This window comes from Trichoderma asperellum, chromosome 2 (genome assembly GCF_020647865.1).
Source record: "Trichoderma asperellum chromosome 2, complete sequence".
Lineage (NCBI taxonomy): Eukaryota > Fungi > Ascomycota > Sordariomycetes > Hypocreales > Hypocreaceae > Trichoderma > Trichoderma asperellum.
In genome coordinates, this window is record NC_089416.1 from 1510430 (window position 1) to 1531897 (window position 21468).

At 52.0% G+C, this 21468-nt stretch overlaps 7 protein-coding genes across 7 annotated transcripts; 2 read left to right on the top strand and 5 right to left on the bottom strand.

Moving 5' to 3' along the window:
- Window positions 1-610: 610 nt before the first annotated feature.
- On the bottom strand, window positions 611-1866 carry CDC2 (Cell division control protein 2; the record flags this gene model as incomplete). Its single annotated transcript, XM_024899475.1, has 3 exons — window positions 611-902; window positions 989-1664; window positions 1830-1866. The coding sequence occupies 3 exons, from the start codon at window positions 1864-1866 to the stop codon at window positions 611-613; spliced, it is 1005 nt and encodes a 334-aa protein (XP_024763928.1).
- Window positions 1867-2435: 569 nt separating this feature from the next.
- On the bottom strand, window positions 2436-4379 carry TrAFT101_002814 (uncharacterized protein). The gene is made up of 2 exons (XM_024909517.2): window positions 4138-4379; window positions 2436-4073 (listed from the first exon to the last, which is right to left on the bottom strand). The coding sequence occupies exons 1-2, from the start codon at window positions 4248-4250 to the stop codon at window positions 2651-2653; spliced, it is 1536 nt and encodes a 511-aa protein (XP_024763929.1). The 5' UTR covers window positions 4251-4379; the 3' UTR covers window positions 2436-2650.
- Window positions 4380-4676: 297 nt separating this feature from the next.
- On the top strand, window positions 4677-5944 carry TrAFT101_002815 (uncharacterized protein; the record flags this gene model as incomplete). The annotated part of the gene is made up of 2 exons (XM_024906096.1): window positions 4677-4825; window positions 4897-5944. The coding sequence occupies 2 exons, from the start codon at window positions 4677-4679 to the stop codon at window positions 5942-5944; spliced, it is 1197 nt and encodes a 398-aa protein (XP_024763930.1).
- A 142-nt stretch (window positions 5945-6086) lies between these two features.
- Window positions 6087-8063, bottom strand: TrAFT101_002816 (uncharacterized protein). The gene is made up of 2 exons (XM_024899370.2): window positions 7243-8063; window positions 6087-7164 (listed from the first exon to the last, which is right to left on the bottom strand). The coding sequence occupies exons 1-2, from the start codon at window positions 7668-7670 to the stop codon at window positions 6435-6437; spliced, it is 1158 nt and encodes a 385-aa protein (XP_024763931.1). The 5' UTR covers window positions 7671-8063; the 3' UTR covers window positions 6087-6434.
- A 1183-nt stretch (window positions 8064-9246) lies between these two features.
- Window positions 9247-11514, bottom strand: TrAFT101_002817 (uncharacterized protein). The gene has a single exon (XM_024907617.2). The coding sequence runs from the start codon at window positions 11417-11419 to the stop codon at window positions 9752-9754; it is 1668 nt and encodes a 555-aa protein (XP_024763933.1). The 5' UTR covers window positions 11420-11514; the 3' UTR covers window positions 9247-9751.
- Window positions 11515-12553: 1039 nt separating this feature from the next.
- Window positions 12554-13717, top strand: TrAFT101_002818 (uncharacterized protein). The gene has a single exon (XM_024899297.2). It carries the CDS (start codon window positions 12720-12722, stop codon window positions 13644-13646), a length of 927 nt encoding a protein of 308 aa, XP_024763934.1. The 5' UTR covers window positions 12554-12719; the 3' UTR covers window positions 13647-13717.
- On the bottom strand, window positions 13623-21434 carry TrAFT101_002819 (uncharacterized protein). Its single transcript, XM_024899286.2, has 4 exons — window positions 20675-21434; window positions 20292-20616; window positions 14280-20224; window positions 13623-14202 (listed from the first exon to the last, which is right to left on the bottom strand). Exons 1-4 carry the CDS (start codon window positions 20924-20926, stop codon window positions 14164-14166), a joined length of 6561 nt encoding a protein of 2186 aa, XP_024763935.1. The 5' UTR covers window positions 20927-21434; the 3' UTR covers window positions 13623-14163.
- Window positions 21435-21468: the final 34 nt, after the last annotated feature.

Sequence of the window (21468 nt, forward strand, 5' to 3'; positions counted from 1 at the left end):
TATAAGTCATTTTCCATCATTCATGTCATCTACTGTTATCCTCATACTAGTTGTTACCCATTCCCCCCCAAAAAGAAAAACCTTGGCATTGTCCCTTGCATATGCTGTACATGAAAACACACAAAAAAATATTAGTTTGCTTAGAATGAGCCCAGTCCTTGTGTCCATATTTCCCCGATTCGTAAACCACGTGTAGCGTGCTTATTCGCTTCAACAGCTCTCCGAGTAGCACGATGAAGCATGTGCATACACCACGTCACTTGTCTCTGCTCTCCCTCAACGCATTTGCCTCTCCCCGCCTCTGGTGCCTATACACAGCAATACTGGACATAGATGGGTAGACGATATCGGGTGTCGGCAAATGCTGAACGCGGCAGAAGCGGCTCAGCTCTTGAGCAGCATACTCCGCCATGTTTCAGACAGGCCATGTTAAAAATGTCAAAATACGTTGTTGCTTTTTTACGCACACCGCTCTCAACCTATAGCGGTCTCCTGATGATGTAGCAGTATCCTGAAACCAGTAAAATGGCAAATGATATCAGCGTCCACGTCATCATCCCAAGAGCCAATACCAGACAGAGCATCACATGTATGGAGGTACTCCGCCCATCTAGTGGAAGTAACTGTTACCGCGACCTGCTGTTGGGGCTGTTGCCGGTGTTGTCGTCGATCCTGGAGTAGGCACGTAGTCCTCAAAATATGGGTGGTTGCACGCTTGCTTGGCCGAAATTCTTCCTGCAGGGTCGTAAACCAGCATCATCTCGAGCAAGTCCAGGCCCTTGTCATCGAGATTAGGAGAGAGCGGCTGTTGATAATCTCGCTGCCACTTGGGGAACGAAGATTTGAAGTCGGGGTATGATGTGACGCCGGGCCACAGGTCTTCTGTTGGAGTTCCGAGAGCACTAGAGACAGAGAGACAGACACCAGTTAGCCAGACGAAATTGTGAAGAATAACTTGCTAGATGGTGCCAAATAGAGCATTTCTCACCGGAATATTCTGAAAATCTCGTCAATTTCAGAGTCGCCTGGGAAGAGAGGCTTGCGTGTGCACATTTCAGCAAAGATGCATCCAATGGACCACATGTCTACTCCAGTGGAATACTGTCTTCCGCCAAGAAGAATCTCAGGGGCTCGGTACCAGAGCGTCACGACCTCGTGCGTGTAGGTTCTCAGCGGCACGCCAAACGCCCGCGCCAGACCAAAATCTGCAAGCTTCAAATTGCCATCTTTATTGATGAGAAGGTTCTGGGGCTTCAGATCTCGGTGCAGGATGCGATGAGAGTGGCAGTATCTAATACCGTCGCATAGCTGCATCATGAACTTGCGGATGACGGTATCATTAAGTCCAAGCTGCTGTACGCGAATGGAAGTGCCCTCGGGGAGTGTTTTGCCTCGGCCACCATCGGTAACAGGAAGAGCCTCCATGTATTTTTTCAGATCCAGATCGAGAAATTCGAAGACCAGATACAGCTTGTGGCCATCGGCGTGGACGATGTTGAACAGTTGAACAATGTTGGGGTCTCGCATCTCTTTCAGGAGGGAGATTTCACGGATTGCGGTGCTTGGAACGCCTTCATCTTCGGCTTCGAGTCGGATCTTCTTCAGGGCAACGATTCGTCCGCCATTAGCAAGGTCCCGAGCCTTGTACACGACACCGTAAGTACCTGCAAAGGCAAGGATGCATCAGCATAATGTCAAAGCATAAGATGGGTGCGTGGAGAAGAGTACGGGGAAAGGAGAGAAGGCATCAGAGAAGTAAAAGAAATACACATCCATGACTACAGCACACCATTGTGGGGACAAACGAGCAAGTCACAGCAGCAACGTACCCTCTCCGACTTTCTCCAGCTTCTGATAATTCTCCATGGCGGCGGTTGGCTGAAGAATTGGGTATTAGGGGGCAAGGCAGCGACCGGGTTGGACTGGTCTGATAGGAAGGGTACGTAAATCGAGGTTGGCAAGTAGAAAGAGATTTCGTCCTCTCTCCCTTCTTGGTCTTCGGCTGTTGCTGTGAACACCACAAACGGGGGCGTTGGTGGTAAAGAAGAAGAAAAACACGTTCACTTGGTCGCCCGGGCGAGGGGTCAACAATTCGCGGTTTTGTTGCGGAGGGGCACAAACGCGGTCTGGTTCGGGGACTGCACTACCCTGGGACGAAAGGAGCACCGCCCAAAGTTTGATGTTTTGAGCGATGGATCCTGTGTGGTCGGTTCGTTAGTAAGCACCTGCCAGGGGCAATTCCCGCAGAGACAGCTCGAATGGCTGATGTTGACGAGCTCTGGGGTTTTGGATGTTTGTTGTGTTTACTTTTGTTACTTGGCGCACAAAGACAGCAAAACGAGGGTGGCACTAGGCTGCGTTGGGCCTGGCGCTGCATGTTGTGCATCCGCCACAGGTCCCTGCTTGACTAGCCTAAAGCTGTGGCTCGACGGTGACGCGAGAGTGGTATGAGGACTCGATACAGCCAAGTAGCTGCGAGAGGAAAAAGAATAGATGAAACAAGTGATTTTGTATACCTGTTCTGTTATATATAGGTGGAAGACTGCCAGTATCATTGTAAATACATTATCGCCTGCTAAATACAAACATATATAAAGAAAAGAAGCTGGTTACAATATCTTTCTGCAACGCTGAATCTGATCAGATAATATCAATCAGTCACCGGAGCTTCCCGTCGTCTCAGGTCTAATATCTTGGACAACTTCAACGTCCCCTTCTCTCCCCATCCAGACGGCCCCGCCTCTATATCAGGCCGAACAGCCACGTACCAGCTCCATGCTCTCCGATCAAGCTCGCCCCGGCCCAAAACACCGGCCCAGCTCGCAAACAGCAGTCGAAGAGCTCCCAGCAGTCTCCCCAGGTTCTCTTGCTTCTCATCGTTCAGTGCGGCCACGGTCTTCTTGCCGCTGCTACCACTGCCACCACCGCTTCCTCCATCAGAAGCACTGGCAGAGGCAAAGCTCCGCAGGAGATAATTCCTTGCATTTTCAGGCCGGTGGATCGCCATGCCAATCGTAGATATGGCCGGCTTCTTGTCTTCTGCATCAAGCCCCCAGAGCGCCTCTCCAGAAAACGTCGCTGTCCGCCGCTGAGTAGAAAGCGCATCGTTGAGGCACTCTCGCATCAAGCGCCATCGATCAGGCCCCAACATTACGCCGCCGTACCATCGCGCAAGCACAACGGTGGTGTTTGTGATGTTTGCTTCGCGCAGGAGCTCAAGCATAAACTTGCCGCAGCCCGCTTCGCCATCATCAAATGAAGCTTCTTGCACGAGAGATGAGCCGCCAAAGCTGGTGCGTATCGCCCACGCAACGTGGTCAGCTGTCTTTTCCAGGTCGGGGTAATTGTTGAATAAGATCTTCATGAGACCAGTGCGCATGGATGGCGACGTTATTGGCGCTGCATGCGCTATGAAAACGGATCCTTTTGAACTAAGCGATTTGCTGGTTGCCCATACATTGTCAGATGCTGTAGACGTTAATGTTGACGATGATTTGCCTGTATCTGCGGATGAAGTCTCTGGCTTTTTCTCAGAGCTCTCTGACCACGTATAATCACCTCTTTTCAGAACCGGAATTTCTCGCCCCAGAACAGAAACCTTCGGCTGTCCAGTTGGTATTGGCGGTACTCCACCGACAGGCGCCTTCTCAATCCCAATACTTATGGCCTTGGACCTCGAATTCGCACTCACAACAGCCTGGGCAAGACTTAGACGACTACTCGGAGGCTGCTCTGGCATAGTGAAGCGCAGCAGCTCTACCGCAAATGCAAGAACCAGAGGAGCTCTGTTGGTCACTAGTGTCGTCTCCTTGATTAGGCCCTCATCCTCGCATAGAGGCAGCGTCAATGACCCTTCGAGCTCTTCAGGCGTCATAGAGTTGTAGTCCAAGTCCCTCTTGTGCATTTCCAGCTTTGGCTTTTTACCACCAGCGGAAGAGGCAGGCTCCTCAGCTGCACGCTTGCTGCCCTTCTTGCCATGCGACTTGCATGCTGTGTGGAAGCTCTTGGCGAGCTTCACGTCACTGATGGCTTCTTCAATGATAGATGAAGGTGCCTCGGCAATCTGTTCAATGCTGTGTCTCGAGTGTTAGTTGCGGCGATTCTCAGTAAGCAGGATTTACGCCGCTAGTGTCTCGCCTTTTCAGATTCTTGGATTGCAGTGCTCTGATGTAGCCCATGGCCGCCATCATGGATGCTTTGCGTGCAGTCAGCATGCGCAGCATCTCTTGTAAATCACCGTGACTCGCCATTGCCGCGACTGGTCCCTCGTGAACAGAGATGAATCGTTAAGATCTGGCGCTCCCTCTTCTGCTGAGTTACAAACGCAATAATGCCCCTGAAAGCCACGAGCGATGACGTGACGTGCCAGGATAAAGATGCAGGGTATTAATAGCAGCACCAGCAATCGTGAATCTCTCAGATCGTCTCACGCCTCACGAGATCTCTACTCAGTGGCAACCACTCAGCAGCAGCCAGCGGCCAGCGGCCCCACTTAACCGATTCTTCACTTTTGATGCAACCGCATTGCATATTCGCACCTTACTCTTTCTGCAAGCTCCAGAGTAGGTAATCGATCGGGCTCAATGCCCTCAACCCACAAGGATTAAAGCATTTCTCAATCACTGAGCAAACACATCTCCTTTGCTGCGCCAGCGCCACGTAACGATGCTCCCTCGATGAACGTTCCTACTCGACGCCTTGCCAGGGCCGCTGTGAGCGCTGCTACACCCTTGCAATGGCGCCTTGCAAGCTCTTCACGCCAAGCTGTGAAAACTCCTCCAGCTCGGGCCCCCCCAGCACCCCGTGTTACGAAGTCATATAAACCGTTTGTCTCTCTTGTTATTGCTCTCTTACCTTTGATAAAGCTTTGATTGAATTCTAATAATTATACAACAGTACACAAAAGCCCGGCACCTCTTCCAATGCATCCTCCCCCCCGCCACCACCACCACCACCACCACCTCCTCCAAAAGCCGATACTCTCCTGGATATCTGGCGCCGTGCCTGGCTTCCCCTAACCGGAGCTTCCGTCCTCGCCGGCTTCCTAGGCTTCTACATCTTCGGCACCACAGTCGCATCTATCAAATCCTCCCCTTGCTCCTCCTCTTCTCCCTGCGAACATGCCACACCCACCGGCCGGCCCCCCGCCCTGAGCGGCGACAATGCCGAGCAGTTCGACAAGGAACTCAATCTCCCCGAGTGGTGGATGGGCATTACAAAGCTGCGCAAGAGGCTCGCCGCACACGCAAAGGGCAATGTCCTCGAGCTCGCCATGGGCTCCGGCCGAAACCTCGAATACTACAACTGGGAGCCTCTAAGCACCGCCGTCGAGGCCGCTAGGACAGGCAAGATCCCCCCGCCAAAGGTACCCCAGGGCATCACATCCTTTACAGGCCTCGACATATCCGTCGACATGCTCGATGTGTCACGAAAGAGCCTCGCCAAATCCGTCCCGCCCATGTCTTCCTCCGCGCCAATCGTCAAGACCTCGTCCATGGCGGACCATACAGGTGGCCAGCTCTCCTTCTTGGATGGACACGTCCGCCTCGTCAACTCCGATGCTCACCACCCGCTACCACCTCCTGCTCATACAGATAAATACGACACTATAATCCAGACTTTTGGCCTCTGCTCCGTCTCCGACCCTGTCACCGTTCTTTCCAATCTCGCTACCGTCGTCCGACCCGATACCGGCCGCATAGTCCTATTAGAACACGGGAAAGGTTATTATGGCCTTGTGAATGGCCTGCTTGACAAAAATGCTGGAAAGCACTTTGCAAAGTATGGATGCTGGTGGAACCGTGATATCGAAGCCATTGTCGAGGATGCCGTGAGCAAGACGCCGGGCCTAGAGGTGGTGAAGCTTGAGCGGCCAAACATAACACAGATGGGAACGCTGGTTTGGATCGAACTCAAAATGGCAGCCAAAGACAAGGCGGTATAATATTTTCAATATGTTAAAAGTCACAGCACATATTCACCGGCATAAGCGACAGGCGGGGATTACAGGTTACTATACCCCCCAGCGACTGATCGTTACATTTCAGTGCACGCAATTCTTGGACGGCCAAGTATTCGAAAGATGAGCGGATCTTGTTCCTATAAATGAGTGGTTTGCTCTTTTGTATGTACTATTCTTTTTTCTTTTTTTTTTTAAACGCCTCGTCCATAAAAGTTCCCCGCTTAGCTCCTTTTGTTCTTGTTCGTCTCATCATCTCCATAGTATAATCAGAGTCGTCATCTAGTATATTTACAATGGAGTGTCTCTCTCTCCACACACGCACACATATATCCACGCCATATGCCATAAATACAAAGGCCATCCAACGCCAACTCCGTTTTCCCTTTTGAGTATTCCTAGCTCCTTGCGCCATTCCATGATAACATTAATTGTAGTAGTAAACAAAAGAAAGAAAGAAAACAAAAAAAAAAAATCAGCACGCGTCTAGCAAGCAATCAAGTTCGTCTATCTCGATGCTCTCGGCGCCCTTGCCCCACTCAAACAGCTTGTTTAGTCTTTCCCAAGCGTCAGCGTCGTCTTCTTTCCGACCAGCGGAAATGCTCGGCTTGATGGAGGGGCTAGCGAGAAAAGTGGTTGTTGCGCTGGGACGGCTATCGGAAAACCATACATCGTCCCGATAATAGTCCATCATGGCGACACTGTGGCGCTCGACGGTTTCTGGTTGAGGGACTTCCGCATTAAGTTTGCGCTTCTGTAGGCCATCTGCAGTCTGTGTAAACTCCCGCTCATCCTTCTCGAGAGGGGGAGAGTTGTTGCGAGGGCCAAGAATAACTCTACTCTGATGTGAAGAGAAGGATCCAATGGGAGTCATGGGCATTAAAATATCGTCATCGGTATTATCAAACTCGGTGGCTGATAGGTCCACCTCGGGAGAAGGGCTAAGTTCTCGTCGCCTTGCCTCGATGTCATCTGAGCCAGAGTCCTCGGTAAGGGATACTGATGGGGTGAGCGAGGCAACCTGAAGACTTGCGCTAAAGTCTGGGAGTGGCTGCCTAGGAAGATTGGTGAGGAAGTAATAGGTGCGTCGCGGGTGTACTGCTTCAAGCTCCTTGCCCAATGGACAGGGCGCTGAGGCAGACCAACAGGTCCGCTTCATGTATGAAGCCAAGCGGGACGAGATGATGGCGCAGGGGTTCGCAGACCTATGATGGTATTGTTAGGACTCGTTTGCTCAAGAGTGGAGGGGGTGGTGGTGCAGGTGAGTTCGGGGAGAAACGTACTGTTGTACAGCCGTCAGTGACTGCATAAGGACGGTTGCCAGCTCCTTGATGAGATGAGGGCGGTTGGCGGTCGACTGCAGCTGGACAACAACTGCCTCAACAATGTCGTCCTTGATGCTCTCGAGATCGATCTTCTGGGCTGCGTCGGCATCTGTCATCTCCTCGCTGATGGCTCGGGGAGGCGAGGGCGGCGGCGTCGTCTCGATGACGGCAGTCTCTGTGGCATGGGATTTCTTGAGGCGCTTGTTGGGGTGCGCTTCTGGTGATTGCGAGCGCGAGGAACTGGCCGCCGGCGTGGCAGACGCCGAGGTCGAGGCCCCGCGAGACGTGCTTTTTGACGAGGCAGCAGCGCGAGAGGCATGCGTGACGGGGACGTGTATGCCCAGGCTGGGCAGGGACAACGATTTGCGGCGCGTGTTGTAAGGCATGGTGATGTAGGCGAGGGTGACGATGACGAGGATGATGATGCACAGGCTGCGTTGTATATGTAGGTATGCAATGGACTGGTGTATGCAATGTATTAAGACGATCTGGTGTAATTGGGCTGATTGGACGACGTAATGCGGATGGCGGTGGCAAAGAGTGAGGAGATGGATCGACTACAGGCCGGCACGCATAGAACAGGCTGCAGACGATAAGGCTACGAGGAGGAGAGGAGGCTTTGTTTGTTTTTGCTGTAGATGTTCGTCCCAAACATCCCGAGGGAGGGCAGAATTGTTTCGGGCGCAGGTCGGGGGGCGGTCTGCGGTTTCTACGAGCGGATGGGAAGGGAATGATTGGGGGGGGGCCACCGAGCAAAAAGAGAAGCCAGAGGGTAGAGCTCAGGCGATTTTGCTGGCGTTGGCGGGCCAAGAGGAAAAAAAAAGAGGCAGCAAGCACGAGAGCTTGAACTTTTTTTTTCTTTCCCCTCGGATCCCATTGGTCGCTGCCCCCGTCACGGCTGCCGAAGTGGGGCGCGCTAAACGTCAGTGCCCGCACAGACCACTTGCTGTTGCAGCCAAAGCCTCCAAGGCAAGCATGGCCCACTAGCAGAAATGGCACGAAAATGGCAAGAGCGATGCCTGTTACAGGCCCGTGCGGTGGGGTTGGCAAGAGCTGGTGGGGATGCGGCCTGCCAGACACCGCGACAGCGGCCACTCTTTGGTTGGTCCGCAACTCGGCACTCAGGGACTATCACAGGGTGGATATTTTCTTTCTTTTTTTACTAACGCTTGCCATCTGATGGGGCCACTCCTAGTCGTGTCTGGTGAGGTAAAAAAAAAAAAAAAAAAAAAAAAAAAAAAATTGAAAAGAAAAAAAAGTTTCCAATTTTCAGGGTCGTGGGGACCACATCATGGCGATGGAGACGCGCTCCCAGCTACTGTGTGCCGGACTTGCTTCTAGAACGAAAAGGACGCAGCACCCGGCAAAGTTCGGTATTATGAAGCTGCTGCGACGCTGTGAAGCATTTTTTTGCTCAATGGGTGGCTGCAACGAAAAGCTTCTGCTCGCGTCGTCCGTTGCAGGAAAGGCGGGGGAGGGGAAGGCAAAAAAAAAAAAAAAAAAAAAAAAAGAGGCTGTGAAATTTTTTTGTGCGTGGGCGCGTAATTGTGTGCACACACTGGGAAAAAAATTCGCCAGTGCTACCCTGGGGTTTCGCTTGGCCTGCCTCCCAACGCTTCTGGCCATCACGGAGTACGGAGTAATGCTCCGAATATATTGCTGCGTCAACTTACATGAACATTCCCTGCCATCGACTTTTCTGCCACCGCTTGCCACCCCTGCGACTGGGACATGGATCCCCCAAACCGCTGAGGCCAAGGGTCTTTTCCAGCGGGGCTGGCTGCTAGTTAAAGCGCCCTAAGCGATTAAAGACCGCAGCGCGAGATTGTTGTCGTTTGACTCGCTGCCGCTTTCATGTGTAAGTCGGCCAGAGCAGAACCGCAGCTATGGAGCTCAATGCGATGGACCCAGGTTTTGCCGAAATGAAGGCTCGCTGTCTACACTCGTACTAGCTGTGCATGTTGATACTGGCCTTGATATGCTAGTAGTTAGTGGCTGGGAAATGGTAAGCTTCAATGTTTACTTGGGCTGCTGCAGCTAAGGTACACAACCTGATCAAGTACACCGCCCTGCTTTGGCACCTTTGCGGCAGCTTACTACTATGTAGTAGTCAATGCCTCGGCCCAATGCCTTGGTTGATGCTGCTAGCCGTCCTCATACGTTCTAGATGTTTGTCCATTGAGAATGCTTTGTACTTGCGTAGGTATAATATATACTCCACTATCCAACTCTTGTGGTGGCAGCACCGAAATTAACGTGTTGCGGTGTGCGGCCGTTGTAACTGGGCCACTTACAGCAACAGGGACCACTTGCACCGCCCAAATGGCTGGCTGCAGGGTCTTGGTCACGGTCTCGGTCTCAGTCTGCAAGAGACATGTTGAGAATACACGAGTAGCCGAGTCAGTGTCTCGCTGTGTCTCACAGCTTATTCCCTCCGTCGATCATCTCAACTACTACTGGTGTTGTCTCACTTGCCAAGTCTTATCCCCCCCTTGACGGTATAATCGCGCTCCTCGCTCTCGCACCTGGGCCACCCAGTGATGATGCACTCATTCTTCTCTTTGCCGTTATCCAGCCCGGCCCATCTTAAGCCTTTGCCCATCCCCAGTTTCCACCAGAGGTTCCAGTATCCCTGCTCGAATATGTTCATCCACAGCCGCACGACAGGCATGCGCATCCAGACTGCATAGTACCTCCACCACCCGATGCTATAGCCCACTATGACGGAGGGATCCATGACCACCGGGGCGCCGCCTGTGACGTTGGTGATGGCCAACGGCAGCAGCGAGCACTCGGATATGATGCACTCGGGCGGCTGTTGGAAGCGCAGCGTGGCCGCATCCCAATCTGCGTTCTTGCTGCGGAGAGGTGGGTCGAGCAGCATGTCCCCGTCGAGGACCACGAGCCCGTTCCAACAGGTGCCAACCTCCAACACGCGATTCTCGCGCACAGCCTTCTTGTCCTCCTCTGATGTGAAAAATGGCCAGAAGCCGCTAACAGGCCTTCCGCAGCGATCGCGGAGCACCCACGTGTCATACACCGTCGCGCCGTCCATGTCGATGCTGCAGGCCATGCGTCTTTTCCCTGGTTTCGCCATCTGACGCGACATGGGATACTTGGCCTGTGGGCCGCCGACATCATCTCCTCCCACTGCTGCAATTAGCTTGAGGACATCTGTATGGTGAAACACGATGTCATTAAGTATTATGACATTCGCGAATCGCCTGTTCAGCCGCTCCAGAGGCTCCAAGGCGCCGTTGCGAAGATTTGCCATGTAGCCCATCCTGTGCTTGATGCTGTGCCAGGGGTTTTCCGGGGGATACCCGCGCAAGTCTGTCGTTATGTTGACGCTGTGCGTTATATTGCGCCTCGTCAGCTCGCGGCCAAAGTGTAGCAGCTTGCTGGCCGTATTGTCGTCACTGTCATTTTCAGTCAGCGAAACGTAAACGTTTGGCCGGCCAAGAGAGTCAATGAGCTCGAGGGCCTGCTTGGTCCACGAGTCTAATATATCTTCGTTGTTCCAGAAGGAGGCGGCGATGAAGTAGCTCGAATTGCGTGCTTGCTGCTCTTGTAACGTAGGGGAATGGGCCATGATGGACGCCGCCGTGGGAAATGGCGACGAGATGCCCGTTGTATAAACCCATATGCTGAAGAGCGCACCGCACAGCCAAAGCAGCGATTGCGCCGCTCCTCCACCCTTCTTAGCCCTGCCCGTCGTGGAAGGCCCATTCGACGGCAACAAGAAGCTGCCCCTCCTCTTCCGCCCCTTGGATGCGTAGGACGAGGAATTATATGCCCGCCATGCTGCCAGGATCACCTTGACCGGTATAAAGACCAGCACGACGGCGAGGTACACGCTTAGCGGTGTGGAATTGTGCGTGAAGATTATGGGGAAGAGTCGAAAGTATAGCGTGGAAAACGCTACCAGATAGGCCTCGGGATGGCTTCGGACGTGGTGGAGGAGGAAAGCGATACGCGGAGGGGCCTTTAGACGGCCGGTGTGCCGAGGGCTGTAGCTTTTCGACGTGCGATTGTCATGGCCGTCGTGGCTGCTGCTGTCTTCGTTGTGTTTGTCGGCTTTGTCGTGGCTGCGATTGCGGTTGTGGGAGTCGAGGCCGATGTCGATATCTGTCATTGCTGGGTTTTGTGTGGTGTTGACATATTTGCTGGGAGAGGTAGGTTAGGAGGGGTGGAGACGAAGGTTGCATAGTTTAAGGCAGCTGAGTTAGAGCTAGGCGCTTTCAGCTAGCTGGGCGGCTTGGTGCCGTTTACCCTGTACCTATGCGAGTATAAACCAAAGTAAATATATATATATATATATATATATACATGTATACATATATATTCAATTGTCTGGATAAGTAAAAACAATGGATATTGCATCTACTTATGAGATTAGGCATGTCCTATCCATTTTATGTGTCCTTGTGATGCAGAAATCCACGGGTGGGTTCAAGTAAGTTGGACAGAGCGACTACGAAGGAGTCGCATACTATTTGCCAAGTAGCTGTGGAACTACGTACATGTAATTGGGAAGACAGAATATTGGTTGGGATTCAAACTGTCGAGTGAATAGTGCCACAACTGCCATCACTTGGCAGAGCACAAGATATTGGCAAATAATAGCTGCCGTTTTTATGTTCTTTGGCTACTTAAAGAAGGCACATGGTAAGTTAGCTAAGTAAAATTACGAGCAAGAGTCATAATTAAAGGCGATTTAGATGACTGCCATCGAAACGCACAGCTTGAACCAAGGCGAGAGAGAGAGAGAGAAGGCAATTAGTAATTTCACAATTGAACCGATAACTGCCGATAACTGCCGTTTGTCTCGTCTACAACGCCGCATCTATGTATGGCCGATAACTGATACAGGTATTCTCTCCAACTCCCGCGTGCGGAGTAGGTGCGGAGTAGCTCCCGGCACCGAGATTTTAGACCCAAGTGCCTATACCTGTCTTGACTATTTCGCATCACTATTTTGACAAACAGCGCTCCACATGGCTCATTCTAGCGAGGAAAGAAGGGCGTCAAGTACATATCTTATTCCGGTATCTAGAATAGCTGTAAGAGTCATCCATGTGCAGTCATGCCATGCCACACAATAGTCCATATTTGGCATTCAAACTGGACTCCAATTAATAATGCTACAAACGCCGTGAACGGAGAAACAAAAGTACTCATCTACCCAGATATAGAGTCGTATAAGTTGATGTATATAAACTCTCTAGCAAACCACCACACCTTCCCCTCCCTCTTCTCTCCTCCTCTCTATATCCAACCCTCACAGCCCAATCCACCTCTCTTTTAAGCTCACTACTCTTTCTCTCTATTCTCTCTATTCTCTCTATTTCTAAACTCACCACCCCTCTCTATCAACTCTCTCTACAACCTCACCCACGCACACACTCTTTTCTTATACATACCAACGCACAACCATGGAGCTCCCCTACGTAACCCTCGACGTCTTCACCCGCACCCGCTTCCGCGGCAACCCCCTCGCCGTCGTCACCATCCCCGCCTCGGGCCCCAAACCAACCCAGGACCAGAAACAAGCCATTGCCCGCGAGTTCAACTTCTCCGAGACAATCTTCATCCATGACGTCGCCGACCCCGCCACAGACACCTCGCGCCAGATCGACATCTTCCTCACCACCGCCGAAATCCCCTTCGCCGGCCACCCGACCATCGGCGGCGCCATCACGCTGCTGCCCCAGGGCGTCACCCAGATCGTCACAAAGGCCGGCCCCATCCCCGTCACCCAGACCGGCCCGGACTCGGTGTCCATTGCCGTGCCGCACAACGTCCACCTGCACGCCGCCAGCCTCGCCAAGTATCCCGGCCTCGAGCCCGCCGTCCACCTCCAGCGCAATGAGACCATCCGCCAGCTGGAGCTCACGGCGCCCGTCTTCAGCCTCGTCAAGGGCATGACCTTTGTCCCCATCGAGCTGTCGTCGCTGGAGCTGCTCGCCGCCGTCAACGTCAGCAGCATGGAGTTCAAGGCCGACAACTTCCTCGACGCCGACTGGCAGCAAGGCTTTGTCGGCCGCTTCTACTATGTTCGCACGGGCACCTCGACCACCAAAGACGGCATCCCTGTGATCCAGCTGCGCACTCGTATGGTGGCCCATGACCTGGAGGATCCTGCCACTGGATCGGCTTCGGGCTGCCTGGCTTCCTACCTGAGCATCCATGGAGAGGATAAGCAGACAACCCCAGTAAGGCGGTACGAATTCACCCAGGGCGTGGAGATGGGCAGGGAGAGCTCCATCGTGGTCGATGTCAGTCTCAAAGATGGTGCTCTTGATACAGTCACACTTGCTGGATCGGCAGTCCAAGTCATGCGTGGACATGTTACCATTTAGTAGTCACTGCTCTGATAAAATAACTTGCCCCGGCGCCATTTATCTGACAAAAAATCCATAACCTTTCGCCTTTGCTATGTCCTCCGTAGTCCTTGTTTCCCTCTTCATAACGGTCATCTTAAACCCAAGTATTATCCGGCTAGGTTCATGAACCTAGATGCTCCCAAATGCGCCAATGGTATTCTCCCCCACCCCCCGCATCGTTAAAGTATTTATCGTACATTAATACAAAGTATTACATTTATACCGTTCGCTCAAGTCGCCCTCCTTGTATATGCTCAACCGAGCTAAACTAGATCCGAACTTTTCTTTGACAATTCACCATTTTCCCTTTCCGTTCTATTCCCAGTGAAGAAGAAAAAAAGGACAATAGAAAAAAAAATGAGACAAGTAAAATTGAGTAAACCGAATTCCTTGCTCCAACGCACCAAATGTCATGCGATTAGACTCACAGAGCCTCTCTCCACTGTATCATCGTAGCTTCGTGTCGAATCCCTGTTACCCCCTTCGATGTAAACTATACCCGTTGAAGCACTGAGGCGAACCGTTCAGCAACCTATATGTCTGATTAGTTTCTCTTGTAACTGATATGGCTGGGGAAAAGGGCGGCAACAAGAAGTATGTATTACTTACCTCTGGGGTTGATCTTATAAAGGGGAGCTCAAAGAACATATTTCTCTCGTTCTTGCATATTTCTACAACAGTGTAGATAAGTCCCCAGGGCTGGGGCCAGAATCCCACCAGTCGCTCCAAGAGAATTCGCGTTATCTCTTGACGAATGTCTGTTTCTTCAGGATCGTTCATATCTTTCCCAAAGATGTGTTGTAACAGTTGGCTGAAGAACTCAGTATGAGGATTGGGGAATCTTAATTGGTTCACCATGCTGGCTATCAAGTAATAACGAGCTTCCGGAGGTAGCTCGTGCACCAAAAGGGATAGCATCGCAACCTCTGGTTCGCTCCCTGAGATAGACAGTGAGCCGCTCGCTGGAGGTGGCTGCTCGGTAGCGTGGTGACCGGCATACAGCACAACCGCACCAATGATCTCAGCGTTCGCTGTGATAGCTACATGCCCGAACGTGGTCTCAGTGGGTGCATTGGACGTGATAGTGTGTACAATCTGTGCCACTGCTTCTTCCGCAGGGCCGTTTTGGAAAACCTGATCAAGCACGCTCAATAGGCCAGCCTCCGTCAGAGTTGCAACTGCTTCATCGATGAGGCCGGGATATGTTTTCAGCTCCTCCAGCCGATCGCCTTTAAGGTTCTCGATAGGCTTGCCGTAATTTTGCTGGGGAGTCGCAGTCAAAACCGTGTTGATTAGCTGAATACAGTGCGTCGGTATGTTGGCGCAGAATCTGACATGGTTGGCTGCCAAAAAGTCTGGGAAATCGTGATGCAGGACCACAAACAGTTTCACCGTACCTCTGGAGAGATCTTTGCCGGCGTCGCTGACGTTGAGCGCCTTCAGCTGCTCGCTCAAGCAGCCAAGTAGCTGGCAGACAAGGTCTGCGAAAAGCTTCCATCCTGCGTTGTCTACCAACTGTAGCAGAACAGGCATGAAGGCCCGATGCTGGATAAGCAACAGCCATCCGAATACAAATCCGGGTAGATACTGTGGGCCGATGCTCTCAAGTCTGGTAGCAACTCTCAGCATAACGTCGCGGCGGTCGTCATCCGACAACTCTTCGCAGACGGAGTAAATCTCGTGGAAAAGCATCGAAAAGAGGCGGAAGAAGACTCTTTGATTCAGGTGCTCCCCTCGCTTCACATGATGGTGGTTGAGTATCAAGGAGACCAATACCAAAATCGAGTCCAAAAAGGCGGCGCGGGACACAGCCGTCTCGGAGTGCATGGCAGAGAAGATGCCGATGAACTTTGCCAGCGCGTCCGTTGCGACATACGCATCGCCAATAGCCCCAGTGTGTAGAATATGTTCATATCGCTCAACCGAGAGATCGATACCAATGCGCACAAACAAGAGGAAGTCCTCACGACTGCGGATGACATGCCTCGCCTGTAGCTGCTGGATAAAGATAGTCGTAGCTTTGGTTGAGGCATTATGATTGTTGCATAGGTGAACCCACTCCTCGAAAACGTACTCTAGCTGGTCTTGTTGGATCGACTGTTCCTCGGCGCTAGACGGGCCTTGAGGAGGTTGAGAAGGAACCGAGCCCATCAGCTTGCTCTTGAGCCGCTGGCCAGCGGTAGAGTTGGGGTCTTCGCATATCCACGTCCAGGCTGACTCGAGAGTGCGTACAAAGTCAGTATACAATGCAATTGGTCTGTTGTTGAGAATTGTGAGGTCGAGCATATGTTCGAGGAACTCTAGTGAGCTGTCCTTGCGAGCTTCTAGGACCTTTGACATTGCGAGGTCAATGTTTCTCCAGTCGAGCAAATCGGTCCGAATTAGTGCTGCGAGCAGAGGAAGACTCAAAAAGTTTGGCCCGGGCTGTTGGGCAAACAGAGAGCGAACTCGGCTGTTCAGGGCAGGGCCAGAGATCTTCCTCAGAGTCTCTAGCACGTGCACAAGACTCTCAAGCGTCAAGTTGTCCTCAACCTGCTGGAAGATGAGGGCACTGATCTGCTCGGCGGCATAAATGGCAAACTCTTCTGAGTTTTGGGACGTCTTAATGATGAGCTGTACAAGGGCATCGACAACGTCAAGAACAGGATGAGGTCGAGGCAGGCCGACGAAGTGGTCCTCCTGAGCTTCTCTAGCCACGCGCAGTAACTCCTGTAGCAGCTTGTTGACTCGATCTGCCAGACCTCGAACATCCATTTGAAACCCGGCAGCTCGTCCGTTGCCCATCGCGTTGGCAGCGGCAAGGTTATGAACAGGGGCATATTGCTGGAGCTGCGCGCCCAGTTGTTGGATTGAAGGTGTCTCGGCGGGCGTGGGGATGTTCGGTAAGGCACTGTAGGTCTCTTGTAGAACCTCATTTGCCAGCGATCTTGTAGCTTCTGATGCAGATGGCGCATGGGATGCCACTGTGGAAGAAGTGGTGCGAGGCTGTCTCGCAAAGTCTTCGTAAATCGCCATCTGTTCGGCATTGAGGCCACCAGGTCTCGGCTGTATCTTGTAAGGGCTCGGAATTGTCATGGCCCATCGGTTTATTCCCGTTAGGTGGTAGGGCTCATTTGGCTGCTGGATACGGTGCCGCCTCCTGTGTTCCAGGTCGCTTTCCAGCATCTCTTCAATCTCTGGCACCGCTCGCTCTTCAGCCTGCTTCTCAATGATGCTGCAAGCCAAGTCGAGATTGGAGTTGACACACATGATGATGGTACCTTCAGGGAGACCCGACGGCAGATCATTGGCAAGGCTCCTCATGTAGTTGGTCAAGTTTGCTCTTAGAGGTTCCTTAGACGTAACGAGAGCTAGGCTGCCGGCGGTAGCCTTCACCATGTTGATAGCGGAAGTTCGTACGCGGTTTTCATCCGGTTCGGCAATGAAATCTTTCCGAATCATCTGCTGGGTTGATATCGCAGCAATAGTGACGGATCTATCGACGACTGGTTGTATAATATCCTGGAGAGCGCGAGTGAGAGCTGATCGAACGATTTCGTGCAGCCTGCTGGTGCTGACGACCATCTCGTTGGTGGGGGGAATAGTGATGAGAGGTCCAAGCTCCGGAATGGTTGGAACTTGAGGAGACAAGCCAGGCCCGACCGCCGATCCGATTCCGTTCAGCGATAAGCTCTCAAAGGCTTCGAGCTGCTCTTGAATAAGCACATCTGGCTCGTCTGCAGCGGGCCGGTTGAGAATCTCTCCAGACGGCTCAATGCTCTTATGATCCAGGTTTAAGCCCTTACATAGGACCTCAATCTCGAATTTAAGATTAAGCTTCAGTTCCGCATGGTGGTAGAGCTCTATCAACAAGTGAATGATGTCCATCAACCAGGGGTTGGGAGGTTTGAAAACTGCTGAGCTTGCACTTTGAGTTAACACCTTGCAAACAAAGGGGATAACGACAATGAGGCGTTTGGTATCGTGCGCCTCAATAAGAAGCTGTTTGAACGCAATGTTTCTGTGCTTAATCGGATAGTCCCTGGCAAGGGTCAAGAGACCAAGCCACCCTCCGAGATTTTTGAGATGTGATCTCTCCGTGGAATTCTGCAGAGTCGCTTCAGAGTTTAGCATCCTAGATACACTGATAAACGTCTCGCGGAGAACCTCGGCCCAGAGAGTTTTGTCTTCAAACTGTTTGACGAGTTCCAGATACACATGGTGATAATTGGGCTGCATTTTGGCACGTTCCTCAACGAGGTGACTAGCAAACCATTGCTGGTATCTTCGTTCGAGCATATCGCGAAGCTCGCCGCACATCGACTGCAAAGTGCCTTCGGTGATGTTGTTGAGAACGAACTGGATCTTGCCCTGGGTCTCGTCATCTGGGTCCTCGAATTCGAGATCAGCGGATGGCGGATCAACGCTGATAGCTGTGAACGCGGGCGCCGGGCGATCGATGCTGGCTTGTTCATCGCTAGTTCCATTTGCAAATGAATCAATGGGAAACCCTACTCCATGCGGGGTGCCTGATCCATTACGAGCACGTACAAGCTCCTCTTCGTGATCTCGAACAATCTCTTCTGCCTTTTTGAACGCTTCGGTTCCCTGAAGGCCAGGGATTTGAAGTAGCTGTTTGCAGAACCCTGGCCATTCCCGGAGACGCACCAAAAGTTGCATTAAGGCTTGAAGACCAAATTTAAACATTGGATCATCGGGCATGTGATCTCTTACTGCCTCTAAAATCATCCCGAGACCGATCTTCAGGGGTAGATCAGAAATCAACTTGTGAGAGATGATTCCTCCAAAGAGAACCGCGGTTGTGGCAAGTGCTTCAAGGGGATAGTCGACATAATGATTGTACTCGTCGAACAAGCCATGAATCATGCAGGCAAATACATCCTGGTCGAGTTGGTCCCGCGAATGCTTGTAGCGATCCAATATCTCCACGATTGTGCGAACTTGGATCTCATCACCGTACATCTTTTTATAATGCTCCTCCATCTTACTATTGGCTGCTTGCGGCAGAGCATTCCCATCCTTTCCATTTGCATCAATGATGTCGTCGTATCCTTCCCCATAGTTGATTAGGCGAGGGTATGCGGTAATGCAGTGACGCTGTACGAGAATGAGATCGAGCACTGGTGCTTTGGGAAGGAAGTCCTCGAGTATCTGCAGCAATGCCGAAACAGTTCGCACCTGGAGACTGGTACTGGTTTTCACAGGTGGCTGGCCATCTGGCGGTCGCTGGAACTGGATCTCTAGATTTGCCTTGATCATAAGGAACTGCAACAAAGTTCGAGCAATCTCGTTGCTTCGCTCGGCATTAAACTGGGCCCATTTCGACAAGTCCAAGTAGCCCTCCGCATGAGCAAAGGCTGCAAGATCAATGCCGAATCCGTTTGGAAGATAAACCAGCTCTTCCAACCAGTTATGTTTGGCTGCATGGTCGAAGATGAGCGGAAGATCTACAGGCTTAACTGCATGCGCGTCAATGAGTCGCTGCACAACCCACTCTTTGTCCTTCTTCCAAAGGCTATCGAGCACAAAGTCATATTCTGGTGAGCGCTTGTATAAAAACGTCTCAAAAAGGGAGTTCAGTGTATCAATGGCCATGACTGCCCAAGATTGTCTGGGAACCTCAAAGGCGGAGACTAAGAAAATGTCGAGGTTCGGGACGACAACCTCTTGGAATAGTCGCTTTGCTTCGACGCTCTGGGATGCGTGGACAGAGTTGAGAGCAACATTAAAAATTGCCGACAGTGCCGCTACAGATACGAGTGGATGCTTGACGACAACAGCTGCACGTTCCTGCACATTGGGGGGAGAGTTTGCGTAGTCTTCAATCTTGATGCTCCGTTCGAGACCGGGGATCGTGGTAGCGTCGAGCTGATCAGGCCCCAGGGAAGCGTAGGCGCTGACGAAAGACAGCTGTGCCTCTGGCTCGCTCCAAGAGCCACCCCACAGCCGCTGAATATCGAAATTATACGCCGGCTCCTCAGCAATAGGTAAAAGAGCTTTATAAAGCCGTAAGAACTGAGCAGAAGAGATACGTGCCGAGGGTTGGTCAAAACAAAGGACCACTTCGGTCCAATCGAAAGATTTAGGCACAATACGGAGGAGCGCACTGACGAGGACAACAGGATCGTGCGGGGGCGTTTGGCTGACTGTAGCGTATGTGAGTGCCGCAGAAACCTGCTCAGGGCCGAGCTGGAGGTTAGCCGGACGACCCCGCAGGAACTGGAAGCACGATTCTTCATCCTTTGTAAAGTCCGGCCCAGACTTTTGAATGTAGCGAGCCAAAGAATTAGAAGGCCGGTCAGCCAAAACTCTGCTGATATCGAGGGCTGCCAGCACTTCGGAAGGGGGTGCTTGATCCACAGACAAATAGCGCTTGGCAACCGAATTTTGGAGGTCTCGGCGGGAGGCTGCATTGAAGCTCGGAGGATAATATTGCAAAAATCTGTCGATAATAAGTGATACAAAGGCGGGCGTTAGGTCAGAGTGGGCTTCAATGTCCGGTCGAGAGATAATGTCCATGAAGGTCGGAAAGTTGGTGGACAGGATGGCATCCGCTATTTTAAGTCCAATCGTTAGCAGTGGATTTAAAAAGATCACTTCGAAGTGCAGTCTTTGCTTTACCTTTCGTTTTCAAGTCAGGGCGAGATCCAAGCTTAAATGCCAAAGCTAACAAAGTCTTTTCCAAGGCATCGAGCTTGAAGTGCTCCATAAACGTTGACAGGTCGAAGTCGCGGAATATGTCCTCCGTGCCACTTTCCACCGACTCTGCAATTTTTGTGGCTTGATCGACATCATGTGCTATCTTGCGCATCTCACCGACGAGGATGTGGTAATTGCCAGGGTTGGCGACGGGCCTATTAAGGCCCGGGAATATCTGGGGTGCATTGCCCGCCACCAACCGGGTGAAGTATTTGGAAAAGACCTCCATGCCGTGTTCATCGATGAGCTATAGTTGGCCGGTGGGTTAGAACCATCCGAGATTTTACAGCTGAGGAGGGACTCACCTTTCGTAATTGCTCGACTTGCAGCTCCCACTTGGCACGATCCTTATCCTCCTTGATAGTGCTGAGCAAGAGATAGACTTGGGCGACGACAATTTTCGTCAGGGAGTTGGCCCCCGTTGGACTGCTTGTGCTGGGGCTTGCGCCAGCACTGAGGACACCAGTGTGCGATGGATGGGGTGAGTGGTTACTGCCAGTTTGAAGAGTCTGCGCAGGATTTGGTGAGAATGATCCCGCTCTTTGTGGAGGGACCATGGAGGGATATTCGCGGCGGTCGAGAATGGAAGAGGTGGTGTCTGCCAAAGGGCCAAGGCAGACCGGTGGGATAAGGATGGGAGGAGATAAGGGGAAAAAAGAGGATAACGACTATCAGAAGGTATAACTGAGAGGCGTTCCTACATGGAGTGGCTGAGGCGCTGGGATGATAGTCGGTCGAGTGTTGGGAGACGAAGTGGAAGAAGAAGAAGCTTCTTTCGAGCCAAGGCTTTGGTAGCGAAGCTTGACTGTGCGGGACGTCGAGCCAAAGTGGGTTCGCGTGAAAGATCCTCGTGGCAGTACCAAGACGCCGAATTGCCAGGTGGCGCAGAGAATTAAGCGGCTTCTGGGGAGGCGAAAAGGAGCAGTCAGGCAGCGGCCAAAAGGCTGGACCAGCAAGTGCGTCGAGGTAGGATTTGAGCGTCTGAGAGTCTCGTTCGATGGCTTAGGTGCAGGATGGAGTGGAAGAGGCTCCGGACAGTACCACAAAAAGAACCGTAGACGAGGGCGGCGATTTGTTCCGCCTTTGTCAAGGCAGGGTG